At 35.9% G+C, this 18,930-nt stretch overlaps 2 protein-coding genes across 2 annotated transcripts; both read right to left on the bottom strand.

Moving 5' to 3' along the window:
- Positions 1 to 11,708: 11,708 nt before the first annotated feature.
- On the bottom strand, positions 11,709 to 14,867 carry LOC120200343. Its single transcript, XM_039201211.1, has 4 exons — positions 14,466 to 14,867; positions 14,323 to 14,376; positions 13,021 to 13,146; positions 11,709 to 12,063 (listed from the first exon to the last, which is right to left on the bottom strand). Exons 1-4 carry the CDS (start codon positions 14,832 to 14,834, stop codon positions 11,884 to 11,886), a joined length of 729 nt encoding a protein of 242 aa, XP_039057142.1. The 5' UTR covers positions 14,835 to 14,867; the 3' UTR covers positions 11,709 to 11,883.
- Positions 14,868 to 16,617: 1,750 nt separating this feature from the next.
- LOC120200326 (putative F-box protein PP2-B12) lies at positions 16,618 to 18,695 on the bottom strand. The gene is made up of 3 exons (XM_039201198.1): positions 18,373 to 18,695; positions 17,829 to 17,947; positions 16,618 to 17,219 (listed from the first exon to the last, which is right to left on the bottom strand). The coding sequence occupies exons 1-3, from the start codon at positions 18,658 to 18,660 to the stop codon at positions 16,757 to 16,759; spliced, it is 870 nt and encodes a 289-aa protein (XP_039057129.1). The 5' UTR covers positions 18,661 to 18,695; the 3' UTR covers positions 16,618 to 16,756.
- Positions 18,696 to 18,930: the final 235 nt, after the last annotated feature.

Here is an 18,930-nt window from a genome sequence, read left to right as displayed (position 1 = left end):
TCGCGTTGCGATTTTAAGTTTCGTGTTGCGAAAGTAAACTATTCTTCTTCTGGAATGTTTATATATGTTGTCCTTTTAAATGTTTATATAAGTGCTTACTTCTGGAATGTTATCTGAGCATTTTGTGAACTATGATAGAATAATGATTTGGGTGAATACAATGCTAGTTTGAAACATATTTGTCTTTGTTTAATATCATGTCTGTTTATTTACTGATTTATGTATTAATTTTTTTAGCGGCCCGATAAGGTGGATGCTTTACGTCGGGTTTTCCTTGCACGACGGAGTTCACGCATCAGACGGCGTGGACGTGCTATTACGTCTCCGTTCACCCCAATGGTGCGAAGACTCCGCAAGAAGAAGCCCGACTCACCGGTCATCCCTCAAGAGTCCCCTCCAATCGTTCAAGAGGCCCCTATTCTCCCTCAAGATTCCCCCCCCCACCGTTCAAGAGGCCACTGTCATCGTTGAAGAGGTCCCTCCCACCATTCCAGAGCCCGATTCACATGGGGTAATATATCGAAGTATTGAGAAACCCCCACCGGTTCCGGACATGATGGATGAGAGTTGGCTCTCGTATGAGTTACCGGCTAGTACCCTTCCGGTATCTGAAGTGGAGAGGAGACAACTACCGGAAACAATTGTGGATAATACCCTTTGGGCTAAGACCGCAGTTGATTTTTATCTACATGAGCGGAGCCAAGGGTGTTACACTGACATCAGCAAACTCAACGATGAAATGTTTTTGTTGCTTGATCGGTCTTGGTGGGGTGTGCTATTAGGGGTTGAAGACAGTGGCTATTTGGATGGGGAGGTAAGACTATATTTGTCTTATATATGATTTTGATTAATTTGTTTAAAAATTAATGTAATTCACTAATATATGTATTTTTTTGTAAAACAGCATATCGATGCATGGGTGTTACGTCTACTAATAATAAGGAAGCTTAGGAAAAATAAAAAAATTCGCTATATACAATAATGCCGACGGCTTTTCACGCAGTTCACTTGAAGAATCAACGAGATGAATCATTTTTGTTGGGCAATGGACAAGCTAAACTTTATCCTGCATGGTGGGAGGTCGATAAGGTTAGTGTTAATTTTTTAAATTTTTTAAAGGTGTTAATAAATAAGTGCGCAAATAAATGAATTATTACTTATGATCGCAGGTGTTTATCCCTGTTTTGGAACGTCGTCACTGGCTTCTCGTCCAACTTCAGCTCCCATCCCTGAAGATAATAGTGTATGACAGCATGATCAATTACATATCACTGTCTGATTTGAGAGATATTTTCAAGGAATGGAGCTCTCATTTGGCTAAATTCTTGGATGGGATTAAGTATTGGAGTCATTCTGGACACAAGAAGCCAAAGAAGTTCAATGTCACAGTTGTCAGAGACGAGACCGCGCCACAGCAATCACCGGGAGCCAGAGGGGATTGTGGTCCTCTCGTATGCCTTTGCTTGGCGCGTTTGACGACGGGAAGCACAGAGTTTTTACCTCCCACCGATAGAGATAGAGCTGCAGTAGGCTTGTGGTTTCGGCATTATATGGCTAGAGCAATATATTCGAGACGCTGCCTACCTGCATCCGCGTTATGAAAGTGTCCATTGTTAATTGGTAAGTCAAATGCAAGTTTTGTTAACAAATATACTCCTTTTGGTTTGAAAATGTTTGGTTAAGTACCTAGAATTCAATAATTTGCTGTTTGTAGGTTTTAGATGTGTAGGAAGTCTTGTTTGAGCAAATGTTTGGTTTCTGCAGGTTAATCCTTAAGTGAGCTGCGTGAAATGGATGTACGGGGTCACAAAGTTGTTGATTCATTGATTCAATAATTGATGAAGAAATAAGAATTATTATTATTTTTGATTGTTTAATTGATTTGTAAAAGATGATTTGTAAATGTTGATTTGTTTAATTGATGTGTACATAATTTGTGTTGAAATGTAATAGTTGATTTGTTGATTTTCAATCTGCTTTATGTTGAAGGCAAAACAGACTATCGCAACGCGAAATGGCTATCGCAACGAGAAAATCGCAATGCGAAATGAAATCGCAATGCGAAATGAAAATCGCAACGAGAAAATCGCAATGCGATTTTCATTTCGCGTTGCGATATTCTCGTTGCGATAACCATTTTCACGTTGCGATAGCCATTTTCACGTTGCGATAGTCAAATGAATGTCTAATAAGTGATGACAACTGAACAGATCATAGCAATGTTCAAACTCAAGTTACTAATACATGCCTAACTGAAAATGTTAAAAGTGCACACATAAAATACACATAATGCAAGTTTTGTTAACATATATACTCCTTTTGGTTTGAAAATGTTTGGTTAAGTACCTAGAATTCAATAATTTGCTGTTTGTAGGTTTTAGATGTGTAGGAAGTCTTGTTTGAGCAAATGTTTGGTTTCTGCAGGTTAATCCTTAAGTGAGCTGCGTGAAATGGATGTACGGGGTCACAAAGTTGTTGATTCTTGATTCAATAATTGATGAAGAAATAAGAATTATTATTATTTTTTGATTGTTTAATTGATTTGTAAAAGATGATTTGTAAATGTTGATTTGTTTAATTGATGTGTACATAATTTGTGTTGAAATGTAATAGTTGATTTGTTGATTTTCAATCTGCTTTATGTTGAAGGCAAAACAGACTATCGCAACGCGAAATGGTTATCGCAACGAGAAAATCGCAATGCGATTTTCATTTCGCATTGCGATTTTCTCGTTGCGATAACCATTTTCGCGTTGCGATAGTCAAATGAATGTCTAAAAAGTGATGACAACTGAACAGATCATAGCAATGTTCAAACTCAAGTTACTAATACATGCCTAACTGAAAATGTTAAAAGTGCACACATAAAATACACATAATGCAAGTTTTGTTAGCATATATACTCCTTTTGGTTTGAAAATGTTTGGTTAAGTACCTAGAATTCAATAATAATTGTTAAAAGTTTATGCATGTTAATCCTCGTTGCCTTTTTCATTTCGCATTGCGATTCTATCGTTGCGATTTGCAGTTCGCATTGCGATGGTCAAATGATTGCCTTTCGCAACGAGATAATACAGAATCGCAGTGCGAGTTTCAAAGTTCGCAACAGGTTTTAGTTTCGCAAGCCAAATTTTTTGTGTATGTATATATACGCAGCAGCAACAACTCATAACCTAAATCCCTAAATCGCAACTCATTCCATCTCCATCTATCACTCTCTCCGGCGACATCCGTTCCAATATCCAACGACATCCTTCCCCATCCGGCAACAGGTCTTAGTTTCGCATCTCGTTTGTTTAGTTACAACCATGAAATCATCTAATGTTGATCATGTTTGGATAGATTTGTGTTTTGGAGGGTCATGGGAGAATGTTCATGGTGTTTTACAATATATGCCTTTACCCATGAATCTTCAACTAAAACTGTCATTAAAGAAGTTAACTTATGAAACCCTAATGTTACGTGTTTCAAAAAAATTGAATTTAGAGCCCCTAAGTGGATTTAGGCTATCTTATCAGAGAAATGGTAAAGTTTATTTGTTAACCGACAATGAAGATGTTGAACGATTCATTGCTTACATTAATGTTTCAAGTGATGATGTTACATTGTATGTTGTTGAACCTAGAAGTAGTATTGTTGGGTCAGTAGCGGGTAGTAATCAACTAAGTGGGTCTCAAAACCCATAGCCTTTCTCTAATCCAAATCCAAATCAACTTTCAGCACCAAATTCCGGTTTTTGTATTGACCAATTAGACGATGATGAGCCAAGAGAAAAAATTGTGAGTACTAGTCAATATTCGAAATTTGATCTTGGTCAATACCCAGACTTTGATATTGGTCAATACACGAATTTTGATGATGTTTCAGAAGAAGAAACAGACCCTGTGTGTAATGATTTTGATATTGGTCAATACCCGAATTTTGATGATGAAACACCCGTTGTCGAGGAAGATGTTGTTGATGATAATGAGGAGGAAGTTACGACTGTGAATGAACATGTTGAACATCCATTCTGTAATTCATATAATCCTGAAGAAGAAAAAGAAGAAGAAAAAGTCCCCGAAGAAAAGAAAATGCCACGGGAGTATAACTGGAATATGCCAGAATTACTTCAGTTACCGGAAGAAGAGTTGGCAAAGAAAGCAGTTGATTGTTACACAAAAGTTATTCGTATCAAGAAAGATGATTGTTTTGATACAAAGGAAGACTTGAAGATAGCTTTGTATACGAAATGTGTGGAAGATGGCTATCAACTAAAAGTTAACAAATCAAGCAAAGATCGTTTCGAAACAAGGTGTACGATTGAAAAAAACTGTACGTGGCGTATGATTGCAAAGAGGATAAAAGATTGTGCAATGTTTCAAGTTAGGACCTTTATTGATAAACATACATGTTCAAGAACCCAAGTTTTTCCTCACCATAGACAGGCAAACAAAAAAGTGTTGGGTGGTTTTCTGGCTGAGTTAATGTTTTTGAATGGCAGGGTATATCGGGGACATGAAATTATGACTGACATGAATGCTCGGTTCAAGATTAGTATATCATATTCTCAAGCTTGGAGAGCCAAATGTTATGCCTTGGAATTGTTGAGGGGGTCGCCAGAAGCATCGTTTGCCCAACTGCCGGCTTATTGTCATAATTTAAAGCTGAGAAATCCTGGGTCGGTAACTCATATCAAAACAGATAGAGATGGACGCTTTGAGTTGCTGTTTATCGCCATTGGTGCTGCGGTTAGTAAATCAATATAATTCTGTTGACTCATTTCTGTTAGTTACATGCATTTAAAATTTAAATGATTATATTTCTTGTGTATATTATTTTGTAGATTCGTTCGTTTATTACTTGCATGCGCCCAGTTATTATAGTTGACGGAGCACATTTGAAAGGTCGATACCTTGGAGTAAACTTATTAGCAGTAGCCATGGATGCTAACAATGGGATATTGCCAATAGCTTACGGGGTTGGCAAATCTGAAACCTCTGATTCATGGACATGGTTTATGGGGCATCTTAGGGATTGCATAGGTCCTATTAGCAATCTGACAATCATATCCGATAGGGCAAACTCAATTGACAACGCTGTTAGAAGGTGTTTCCCAGATGCTTTTCATGGACTTTGTGGTGTTCATTTGTATAGAAATCTAAAATCAAGGTCTGCTGGTATAAAAAAGCACAAATGGACATACTGGAAGACTGTAAAGGCTTATCGGGAAGTGGATTTCAATAAGCATATAAACTGTTTAAGACGTGTTTTGCCTCAGTGTGCTCAAACACTAGAAGATGTCGGGTTTGAAAGATGGTCAAGAGTACATCAACTTGGAGCAAGATATGGTTTCATGACGTCTAATAGTGCAGAATCAATTAACGCTCTAAGTCGTCATTCCCGAAAATTACCCATTACTATGTTAATGGAGTTTTTTCGAGCCTCTATTCAACAGTGGTACTACAAGAAAAGAAACCATGCTGGTATTATTTCTTTGAATTTACAGGAACATTGGGATATATTTTACTAAGTATTATTTATTTAAATTTACAGGAACATTGGAACATCGTGTTACACCATGGACTGAAAAAAAGATAACGAAACGTGTTGTGAAGTCAACGTCATGGAGAGTTGAACCATGTTCAAACACTTTGTTTGAAGTACTGGATAATAACTTAAATGGGCTTGTCGATCTAAATGCAAGGACGTGTAGTTGTATGAAATGGCAAACATCTGGTTATCCATGTGGCCATGTTATAAAAGTTGCTCTTCATCTAAACCAAGATGATTCAAGCACATACGCTATGGATTGCTACACTACAGAAGTATATCGACAGACTTATGCCGAGATTGTCTACCCTATTTCACATCCTTCTGAGTGGGACATACCAGATGACTTACAAACAGTTTTGCCACCAACCATGGACAGAAGGCTACCTGGCCGACCAAAAAGTCACGATCGTATACCGTCTAAGGGTGAAGAGAAGAAGAGATCGACATGTAGTCGGTGCAAGGAAATTGGTCATACAAGGTTGACATGTGGATCACCAGTGCCATCACAATCATCTTTTCCTCTACCAAAATATGGATCATCATCAAAATCCAAAGCTCATATGGTGTCAAGAAAAAGGCAATCAAAATCGCAATCATCTTTAAAATCCCAATCACAACTGGCTTCACCTTTTGGGTCTGTTAACTTAGGTGATTTTTAAATGCAAACGTTGTATTATGTAGATTTTATGTGTGAACTTTTAACATTTTCAGTTAGGCATGTATTAGTAACTTGAGTTTGAAAATTGCTATGATCTGTTCCAGTTGTTATCACTTAATAGGCAATCATCTTAATGTCCATCGCAACGCGGAAATTACTATCGCAATGCGAAATGAAAATCGCAACGAGAGAATCGCAATGCGAAATGAAAATCGCAACGAGGGAATCGCAATGCGAAATGAAAATCGCAACGCGAATTTAATTTCGCGTTGCGATTTTCATTTTCGCGTTGCGATTCTCTCGTTGCGATTTTCATTTCGCATTGCGATAGTACTTTTTGCCTTCAACATAATGCATATTGAAATCAACAAAATCAACCATTACATTTCAATCAATTAAACAAGCACAAATAAGAATTATGTTAACATCAATTAAACAAATCAACTTTTACAAATCACCTTTTACAAATCAATTAAACAATCAAAAAATAAGCAATAATTATTAGAGAAAATAACACTTCTACTATTGAATCAACTTTTGCAGCCATACATCATTTTCACGCAGCTCACTTCTGAGATTAACCTGCATAAACCAAACATTTGCTCAAACAACACTTTCTACACATCTAAAACCTACAAACAGCAAATTATTGAATTCTAGGTACTTAACCAAACATTTTCAAACCACAAGCCTATAAACATACCAATTGTTTATGGACATTTTTATAACGCGGATGCAGGTAGGCAGCGTCTCGTATATATCGATCTAGCCATATAATGTCGAAACCACAAGCCTACTGCAGCTCTATCTATATCGGTGGGAGGTAGATACTTTATACTTCCTGTGATCAAACGGTCCAACGCCAAGCATACGAGAGGACCACAATCCCCTCTGGGTCCTTTCGTTTGTTGTGGTGCGGTCTCGTCTCTGCTAACTGTAATATTGAGCTTCTTTGGCTTCTTGTTTCCAGAACGAGTCCAATAATTTATCGCATCCAAGTATTTAGCCAAATAAGAGCTCCATCCCTTAATAATATCTCTTAAATCAGCCAATGATATGTAATTTATCATGCTGTCATATACTATTGCCTTAAGGGATGGGATCTGAAGCTCGACGAGAAGCCAATGGTTACGTTCCAAAACAGGGATAAACACCTGCAATCATAAGTAATAATTCATTTATTTGCGCACTTATTTATGAACACCTTTAAAAAATTTAAAAAATAAACACTAACCTTATCGACCTCCCACCATGCAGGATAAAGTTTAGCTTGTCCATTGCCCAACGCAAATGATTCATCTCGTTGATTCTTCAAGTGAACTGCGTTAAAAGCCGTCGGCATTATTGTATACCGTGTATTTCTTTTATTTTCCTTAAGTTTCCTAATTATTAGTAGACGTGACACCCACGCATCGATATGCTGTTTTACAAAAAAATACATATATTAGTGAATTACATTAATTTTTAAACAAATTAATCAAATGAAAATATAAGAAAAATATAAGACTTACCCCTCCATCGAAATAGCCATTGTCTTCGACCCCTAATAATACGCCCCACCAAGACCGATCAAGCAACAAATAGATATCATCATTGAGATTGCATATGTCAGTGAAACACCCCTGGCTTCGCTCGTGTAGATAAAAATCAACTGCAGTCTTAGCCCAAAGGGTGTTATCCAGAATTGTGTCCGGTAGTTGTTTCCTCTCCTCTTCAGATACCGGTATGGTACTGGCCGGTAACTCATACGAGAGCCAACTTGAATCCATCATGTCCGGCACGTCAGAGGGTTTCTCAAGAATCCTACATATGACGCCATGTGAATCGGGCTCTTGAATGGTGGGAGGAACCTCTTCAACGATGACAGTGGCCTCTTGAACGGTGGGAGGGGACTCTCGAGGAATGATAGGGGCCTATTCAACGATAGGAGTGGACTCTTGAGGGATGATAGGCGAGTCGGGCTTCTTCTTGCGGTGTCTTCGCACTATTGGGGTATACGGAGACTTAATAGCACGTGCACGCCGTCTGATGCGTGAACTCTGTCGTGCAAGAAAAACCTGACGTAAAGCATCCACCTTATCGGTCCGCTAAATAAAAATACAAATATCAGTAAATAAACAGACATGATATTTAAACAGTGAAAACAAAGATAAATATATTTCAAACTTTCAACCAAAAGACAAAACAAAGACAAATACTAACTTCACAGTGTTAAAGTAAAAAGTTTAGCAGTTTTGGCAGCAACCGAATAAATTTACTAAGCAATCTAAGTGAAATGGTTAATTTAAGTGAAATTACGAGTAAATTTATCATCAAGTTAAATATGGAAAATCTTAAACTTACCTCGTTGCGTAGAGTATGAACCTCATTCTGCAACGATACTACCATCTCACGTAGAGCGGCAACCTCACCACGTAAAGTAGACACCTCCACACGCCATGCACCATCGTTATCGCGTAGAGTACCGATCTCCTCACGCAAGGCATTGACCTCATCACGTAACTCCCTTGACTCATCCCGTGGAGGTGGAGAACAGGGAGATAGAAGTCGTGGCATCTTTGTCGGTCGCCTATCATGAGGTGATGGTGGAGAAGAGACTCGATAATGTGACGGGATAGGTGATGGCTCTCGTTGTAGAGGTGTATAGTCGGGTCGATCAGGTGATGGCTCTGGGTGAGGTGATGGCTCTCGAAGTGGAGGAAGTGGAGGCTGCTCATCATTCGTGCCATCAAAAAACGCTGACTAGCTTGCCACCAATCAGTGGCAAGCTCAGCCTCCGTGGGTGTCAGTCTCATTAATGGAGTGTTGGCCTCCTAATAATATAAAAACTAAAACAAAATTAAACGTCTACTATTAATAACTTGTTTATATATGATAGTATTTGTGTTAACTTACATTATTTATTGTCGCATATGGTATTAAGTCTTCCCAATCCAACATACGTTTCCTCTTCCAGGAAATAGCCCTAGGAATATCATCTGAGGATTTTAATGCATATGTCCGCATGCTGGGGAAAGCCTCGAATATCCAAATCTACAAACAATATAATAACAAACATTAGTAATTGTTAAATAATTAATTATAATTTTGAAAACATTATATAGAAATTCTTACCTTAAAGGCCCAAACAAAGCCTGACAAAGTGTATTTCGACCCATCGCCCCGCAAACTTTTGCGGTCATCAAAGGCAGACGACAACTTAGTCCAGGTAGCTTTCCATATATACGAACCCCACGGAAACAGATTCCATGCATTTAGGTCATCTACCAATAATATTAGCTCCTGAGGAATAGGTTGTCTGGCCTCTCTGCCTAGAAAGCCGGCATACAAAAGTAGTAGAAGGCATACTCGGACAACATCGACGTCATTCATCCGAGTAAAACCATCTTTCTTATTAAACAATTTCTTCATGTCGTCGACGTGTAAGTTCGGCTTCTCTATTGACTCATCAGGAAAAACCCTGGATAACCATGATGGGCGGGTGATATGACGAGTGTACCGGCCTACATCATCGTGTCCGAATCGTAGACCAGTGATTAAGCAGAACTCCTTCCGCCCAAAACAAGTATACGCCGGTGGAAAATGAAACCATATCTCTTCCTCACCACGTTGTATACTGTCGGGTAGATCGCTAGTCATGGTCTGAAGCCACAAATGGGTCAAACTAGTATCTCCACCCGGATGCTGTACTCTCAGCCATGGCCCGAAGCAGGTTTCTTCAAACAATTTTCTTTGTGCAGGTGAAAGCTTCGAAGCAATTGTAGTGGCTAGGCTAACTTTATTCCTTAATGTCAATGAAGCCGAAAAAAATTTCTACAAAAAAACAATAAACATACCAAGTTAGATATACCAAAAATTACACTGTCAAGATATACCAAAAACAAAACAATAAACATAAATAGTAGTTTATTCTTGAAACTAAAATTTGCAACACTGTTTCTGTCTTTTGGTTGAAATGAAAATCGCAACGAGATAATGAGAATCGCAACGCGGAAATGACTATCGCAACGAGAGAATCGCAACGCGAAATGACTATCGCGACCAGACAATCGCAACGCGAAATGAAAATCGCAACCGCGAAATTAAAATCCCAACTCGAAATGAAAATCGCAACGCGAAATGAAAATCGCAATGCGATTTTGGTTTCGCGTTGCGATTTTTATTTCGCGTTGCGATTATCTCGTTGCGATAGTCATTTCCGCGTTGCGATTCTCATTCTCGAAACTATTCTTCTTCTGCATTACTTCAACCAAAAGACAAAGCAAAGAAAAATACTAACTTCACAGGCTAAACAGTTTAGCAGTATCGGCAGCAATCGAATGAATTTAATAAGAAATCTAAGTGAAATAGTTAATCTATTATTGAAATTACCAGTAAACTTATCATCAATCTCAATATGAAAAACCTAAAATAATGCAAAAATTTCAAAATAAAAATAAAAAAACTAACCTTCGGAGGTTGATTTTCCATTTCTGAATGATTGTGAGGGATTTTTGACTGTGAATGGTTGTGAGGGATTTCGCCGGCGATGGGGACGGAAATCTTCGGAGATGGGGACGGATTTCGCCGTAGAGAGTGAGAGATGGAGATGGGACTGAGTGTTGTGTTTTTGGGTTTGAGGTTATGAGTTGCGATTACTGTGGACGGTTCATTTTCCGATTTATTAAGAAAAAATACGTGTTTGGAATTTGAAAAAAAAAATACGCGTTAATACGAATGGCGCTAAGTAAATCGCGTTGCGAAAGTCAGTATCGTGTTGCGAAAGTAAGTATCTCGTTGCGATTTTTTATTATCGCATTGCGATAGTCAGTATCGCATTGCGATTTTCCCAATTCGCGTTGCGATTTACTTATTCGCATTGCGAATTTCCCAATTCGCGTTGCGATTTACTTATTCGCATTGCGAATTGGGAAAATCGCAACGATACTGTAGACCATCGCAACGCGATTTTCAACTATCGCATTGCGAAAATGCAACGCGAATTTGCGATAATGGAGATCGCGTTGCGAATTAGCGATCGCATTGCGATTTTGTTGGTCATTTTGGCAAATCCGAAAAAAGTTGGTTAAAATCGTATATTATATGGAATTTTTGGTCACTGAGGTTATTTTCTCTTTTCAAATTTACAGCCAAACAAGTTTTATTCAACATTTTCTATTTTTTAAATTTTAAGAAAATGGAAATGAAACTAACTTATATTTTCTAAAATCAAACGACCCTAAATGTCTATTTTTATAAAATCACAAAATATAAAATTTAAATATGAAAATTTTGTTATATCACGTATTAAGTTCGAATCCAGATAACCGATTTCTTAAGATCAGATACGGATCATAATTTTAGTAATTGAAATTTTGGATATCCAAATTTTGGATTGGATAATATCCTGTCTCCGGAAATGAACACCCGTACTTCAAACCAATATAAGCTTAGGATTTCACACTTAAAACTACAACCTATATAGCTTATGAAATGGAACATTTTCCATGACCAAATTATTACCATCCTCTAAGTTTCCTTGTAAACAAAGACACTACAACCCAGAAAGATGCTATACAGTACAGGTGCTAATGGCTACATGAGATTTTCAAGAAACCAAACCTCAGACGAAATGAGCAAGAACTGCATTCCAGTCTCGTTCGACTCCATAAAAAAGTGAAACATCACTTGTATAATTTGACAACATCTTGTCACTTATCCTCAAACTCGACATCGATAATTTCTGGCTCCGACTTTCTTGAATTGGAGCCCTTGCTATCCCTGCGAAAGAAGCCTCCTTCGGATTGCCATACAATGTTTCCGCAGCTCGCACATCGGATTATTTGGTTTTTATAGCCAACAAACTCTCTCTTACAAGCTGGACAAGCACCCTGTCCAAATTTAACATGGAATGGTTGGTAAGCCATTTTAATAATGTTTTACAAGTTAATAGAAGGTAATAAAATAATTTCAGAACACAAGCCCTTCCAAAGCACGTCAACATAGAAGGTAATACTTTTTATTTCCTTACAAAACCATATACAAGTCAAAAGTTCTTTAAGATAATGCTACATTCTGCTAAACAAAACACAATCTTATACCCTAAAAGCTCCATATTTCTACATGAATACATTCAAAACCTTGAAAAACAACATTCAAGAACTTTTCAATCTAATCCACTGAAAAGAAAGCAAACAAATAGAAAGATGAGGACAGCAAAGAAAGTTTTATAAAGTACTTGATTAATAAAAGGGTTAAAGAATCTAGAATCCTGAGTAAAAGAGTGGCTAATTACCATCTACATTTTCTTTTTTTTTTCAAATTATTTCTCCCCCTGAAACCAAACCAACATAAATATGTGCTAATAGAATAAAGATCTGCCTATTAAGGATGTGCTTAATTATTATACACATATCAATGTTTGATGGACTCTATCATAGTACCATTGTTTCATTAACTATTCCATTTAAAATTATAATTTCTAGTTTTTCTAAATTGTAGTCTATAATTCATAGTTAACAAGAATGAAAGAGACATAAGAAGTCACGAGCATTCATCATCACCATTCTGCAACTAAAGGACCATATTACAGCAGCTTCAACTGTAATCATCAGTTATTCAGAATGGCAAGTAAAATATTTGTTCAGCTACAGAGTAACAGACAAAGTAGCCTAAAGAATCACAACCAAGAAAAACTTTAATTTGGATCCTAAAGATCCACATGTTAAAGAACTCACCTAGCATCACCTTTACACGTAAAAAAAAAAAGGTAATCAAAACTAAACAAGCTACACAAGTCCTCCCTTTGTCCTGCATTACATGAGTCATCTTACAGAAATAAGTGATACCTTTATAACAAGATTATTGGCAACAGTCCCAATGAGAAGCGGTCCAGCAAACGGCAGAATCCATGTGGCAAATATTATGCATCGAAACATCCAACCAGATAATGCAAACCAAAGGAAGAAAATTGTCTGCAAACAGATAAAAGAACTTCTATTATCCTGAAAGAAATAAGCTAGCAAACCCAAGCAAAAAAGTATTTAGATTTTAGAACTTCCCATAAAAATAAAAATAATCCAAAGGATTTTGACTAATTTTCTCTGCATTGAAGAAAACACCTTGGAAAGATTAATTCCAATGCAGAAGATATTGATGAATGAGAGTCATAAGCATCGGGACTATAGCCAATTACTTTAATATAAGACCACTACACAAACAGATAGAGAGCTGACATGACATGACAAGAAAGATAACATGACACTCACCCTTAAACATAGGCCCAACATAAAATAATAGGCTTATCTCATGAACCCCCAAAATGAAAGCAACAAACATCTTTGGCATATGAAATTTTCTATCACAGGCAACTTGAAATAGGTGTTGAAGCTTAACTGCTGTGCAGGCAGCTATAAACACCAAAGACTAGTGATGTCGAATATCTGCTACTTAACCAACGTAAATGTCCCATCCTTTTTAATTAGTTACAGACAAGATTGGATATTTGCAATTTAACTACACATCTCAAGAGTTTTGAACTTCACCAATTATTTAACATTTAACAACCACCACCTGCAGCTACCAATGTTAATAGCTTCTTTCACAATATAATTGTTTTTAAACCAGATAAACATAACAGACATGGAACAGGGGATGCATGAACATAAGTTATGTCAGCATCTATGTTACTAGGACTCCAGGGTGCATGTCAAAGACAGGCATGTGTCTCATGCGGGTACAGTCAGATTTTTTAAGTTTTTCATGTATTTGGAGAATTCTTGAAGGTTATATTCCCTTATCTATGTATCAGAAATGGGTACTTCAACAAAAATTAAGAGTCCAACCAACATACATATATATATATATAAAACATTTGCTAGCTTTGTCTAATTCTTTATTCTTCTTCTTTGGTTTCCTTCTTTCAAAACCCAATTGAGCATTTAGAAGTCTAAATTGTAATATTTTTGAAAAACTAAAACTCTAAGATTCAACTTTCATAGATAGTAAAATACAAGATTTTACTTCGCATCGTAGAAAATTAAGCATTTAATCAGTTAGAACATATCGCAATTTACTTCTTTTACTGTATGAAAAAATTATTTCAGAATTAGAAACGCAATGTAACTGAAACTAGGCCAAATGTTGCTTACAGCAGAACTTCTTCCCAACGGAGTATCCAACAAATCATTCAGCTGCTTCCTGTACTGCAAACATATCAATAAAACCCCCAATAAGTATTGCAAGTATATAAATTCCAAGAGAAAAAGTAAATTAAATTTAAAAAAACACCAACCCTAGGCCAATTTCTGCTAAAATCCATAGAAAATGTCCGCCAACGTAGTCTTATCTCGAACTCCCGGTCAATCTCACGAGCACGGTCCGTAGCAGATTGGACGGCGGAGGATAGTTGGCGGGAAAAGGAGTACTGGCGGTCTAAGCGTTCAGCGTTCTTTTTAGTTTCGAAAACGAATTGCTCGAAGCCGTCGTTGGCGGTTCTCCAGGCGTCCTTCAAGGCCTCACCGGAGGCCATGCGGCGAGTGAAGGCGTCGAAGTCGCTCCTCCTAAAGGATCGGACAAATAAGGGGCGCCGACGGTGAAGGAGACGAGGCTGCGGTTGAAGCTTTATTGCGTGCCATGTCGTAGATGGCAGAGCTGTGGCCATAACTCAGACTCTGAAATGGTGATTTTTCAATTTTTCTCGCCCTTTACCCCTTTAATTGTTTTCGACTCCAAATTCTTTTCTTTAGTATTTAAATTATTATTTTTGTTTAATTTCAATCATCTAATTATTATTTTTTAAATCATATTTAATATTATAATTTTATTTTGTCATATATCGTTAAAAGATCGCTTATATCATAAATAAATACTTATAGTATATTTTATTTTTTATTTAAATACTTAAAATATTTTTTTTTCAAAATAAATACTTAAAATTATCTTTTTAGTCAAAATAGATACCTAAAATATTCTATATCAAAATAGATACCTAAATTATTTAAACTTTTTCATCTAAGTTGTAAAAAAACTGACATGTAACATTGATTAAAAAATATTTTAGGTACTAGGATGAAAAAATTGAATATTTTAGATTTCTATTTTGAGAAAAAAAATATTTTAATTACCTATTTTGACCAAAAAGATAATTTTAAGTACTCATTTTGATAAAAAATTACTTTAGATACTTGAATAGAAAAGATATTATACTTTAAGCGTTATTTGTTATAGCTTTGAAAAATTAACAAAACTATTGAAGTGATATATATATTTTTTAAAAGAACTCAATAATGATGTGATTTTATCTTATGGTGACACATCAATATCATTATTAATTTTGTAGTGATGAATAACTAAATTATAACTAAATTATAACAATAAATATGATTTTAAAAAATAATTAAATGACTAAATAAAACAAAAAAAAGATAATTAAAATATTAAATGTATAATTTACCATTTGTTTTAAAGCATTGGTAAAAATTAAGATTCTTATGCCTGATAGTCTAAAAGTAATTTTCAAAATCATATTTTCATCGTACTTTTTCAAAAATTACCAAATTAGTCGATTTCTGAACTTGTTAAATTATAAAAAAAATCTGATTAAATTAGCTAATTATGTAAATATTAAAAACGACATTGTTATCGTATTATTTAAAAATGATTACGTCAATAATTTTATTAAAATTTTAATAGAAGAAAATTAAAAGAGAATAAAAATATAGTAATCTAGATCTAAACACACATATATGTGCGTATTACATTGTTTAAATCGACAACATTTTTAAATAATACCTTAATTAACATTTCAAGTAATCGATTAAATCGATCGAACCAAATTTTTTTCAGTTAATCGATCGGTTAATTTAAATTTGACCAGTTCACGATTAATAAATTTGGTTATCAATTAATTTGGTTCGAATTCGATTAATTAACCAAAACTTTTAAATATTTAATATATTATTTATAGCTTTAAAAGTGTTTAAATTTTAGTTTTAACCGAATTAATCGATTGAATTAACCAAGTTAATCGACCAAATTAACCAAAAATATTAAATAATTAATATATAATATATATTATTTCAAATTTCTGTTAATTCAGTTAAACCGATCGATTAACAGAACTTTATTTAATTCGATTAATTATTTTCGAAAAAAATTCAATTCAACTAACGGTTAAAAAAATCAGTTAACGAAATTTTATTTGGTTTAGTCGATTAACGGAACCGACCGATTGAACACCCTAATTTTATCATGCCAAACTTTAATACAATTATCTGAGACCCAGGATAGGGCTTTCGCTTTCTAACCCTCCAAAAAAATACACACGACATTGTTTGAAAAATGAAATAAAAAGAAGGAACGTACACTAAACAGTAAACACCCATTAATCAGAAGATCAAAAGTAAGACTTTCCAAGACCAATTTAAAATTACCACTTAGGAGAATGGATTTAAATAATGTTATCGGAATAGTGGTCGTTGTATAGCGGGTTTGATGCCTTCTGAAATCGTTATTAAGGGTCTCAATCATAATTCTTAACCTGCAACTAAAAACGTAACCGCAACCTGGTCCAAATGGTAGAGCTCATAGTGGTAGATTAGGAGTGATGGCCCTGATCTCAATCCCTTGGATAATGAGACCACCCTTCCAATGACCTCCCTTGATCTCCAAAACACTCATTTCCAGATTCCCCTCATCAATGCATCCCTCATTGAAGAGCTCCCCCAGCTCCACCTCCAGCCACCCGTCTGGTCTAGTCTTTGGGAGTTGATCATCATACCTGGGTGTAGGCAGTTGGTCTTCTTCAATCTGCCAATCATGTAGTCTCGGTCCTCTTTCAGGGTCCAAATAAGAAGCTCTCTCTCTAACTTCACCGCCGGCAAATCCAACACTAAGTTGTGCAGGGTAGAATTCGAATCCGTAAATGTCGTGCATTTTGTACACAAGGTAAGCCTTGTACAACGTCAAGGGTGAAAGCATGGAGATACTGATCTTCCCACGGATCTCAAACCAACAAACACTCAGAAGCTCCGGTATCTCTTTGAACCTATTTTAACATCAAAATGTTTTACATGTTGACAACAACAATAGAGAAGAATTGCTAGAAAGAGTAAAAGTGTACTGCAACTCTCATCCATTAAAGTTAGATATGACAAACTTGATTTGAATCCGATTATTTGAATCGTTTTACCTAACCCGAAACTGGCCCGAATTTTAATTGGACCGATACAGATCCAACTGAAAATAATCCGAATTGAAAGTAATCCAAATCGAAAATAACACAAATCAAAAGTAATCCAATTCAAATTGACACCCAAAAAATGACCCGACCCGACTTACCATAGACCCAAACTAAATCCAAACCAGATTGGATCTTGGCCTGAATCAACCTGAACCAAAGAACTAATACAACCCGAAATAATTCAACCCAAACCCGATTCAAACAACTTGTTTGACACCTCTAATTGAAGTTATGTTAGAAACTTTGAATCCTAGGAAACAACCAAATGGATAAAATATTTGTAACTTTTGTAATATTTGAATTCGAATTCATATAGTTTTTGTATTAAATCCAAATATAATCATGCATATCTGAGTCCAATTGAAGAAACATGAAGTATCCAAATTAACATTCCTAGAAGCATTGGAGTGATACCTGGACTCGGGTATAGAAATCCATGTCCAATAAGATGGTGTGTCGCTCCATACGATGTGGAGCTCCCTGGGAGACACCATGTAACATTTCTTCCCACTCGATCTTTCCAGCGACAAACTCTGTTTCATCCAAACCACCATTGTTAAGAAAAATATTCAAGCAGCAAAGCCATGGCATATTTTATTATTATTCACTCAAAATTTCTTCTAAGACTTCATCAAAAACTAAATCCAATTTGATGAAATAAGAACAAGCATGAGACATAAGTTTACATACAAATTGAAATCTCATATCTTGTTAATTCAATCACTTAAATTTGATAATGTTTTATCCCAATACACTTTCAGATATCAGAATTAGAAGGCAAAAATCAAAATCACAATGATTTTGCTTTCCGAATATGATGCATCCAAATTTCAACCTTCAAATCTCCAAATTTTTAACTTGTACATCCCAAAAGGAAGTTAAATCACATAACAACGCAACGGAATTCTTAGTTACAATTAAAAAGAATTAAGCGTAGATAGTGAAAGGATGAAACTACCATTCGTCCACCATGGATGAGTACAGGGTTTTCACAGAGGCTGAGACAAAGCTGTTTCTTGGAAGGGAAAGAGAGCGGCGAGGGGATCAAATCATGGTATCTGGACGGAAAGAAGGATTCCCAAACAGCATCGGAATCGGCGACCGATTTAAAGGTGGTTGAAACAAGTGACAATCTACAGGCATCTCGAGGCGAAGTAAAGGAAATGATGACGGCGATACAATCTTGCGGGAGAGCATTCAGATTGAAACTGCAACACCCAACCTCTCCCTTCCCTTCTCCTTCCATTTCAGAAACCACGGATTGATTGGAATATGTAAATTATATATATATATATAACATAGGAAAACAGGGTAGGGGGAAGCGCTAAACTTAGCGGTTAAGTCATTGACTTTTTTTTTTATAAATTAATTACAAATTGAAAGATGAGGCGTGGCAATCAATCCCTAAAAGGAGCTTTTGTTTATTAGGATAAAATATATCCTAAATCACTTAATTGTATTTAAATGATTATTTTAGTTATTAAATTTTTAAAAATTATAAATGATCATTCAATTT

This window comes from Hibiscus syriacus, unplaced genomic scaffold (assembly GCF_006381635.1).
Source record: "Hibiscus syriacus cultivar Baekdansim isolate YM2019G1 unplaced genomic scaffold, ASM638163v2 tig00005939_pilon, whole genome shotgun sequence".
In the NCBI taxonomy this organism is placed as follows: Eukaryota; Viridiplantae; Streptophyta; class Magnoliopsida; order Malvales; family Malvaceae; genus Hibiscus; species Hibiscus syriacus.
This window is presented reverse-complemented; position numbering and strand designations above follow the sequence as displayed.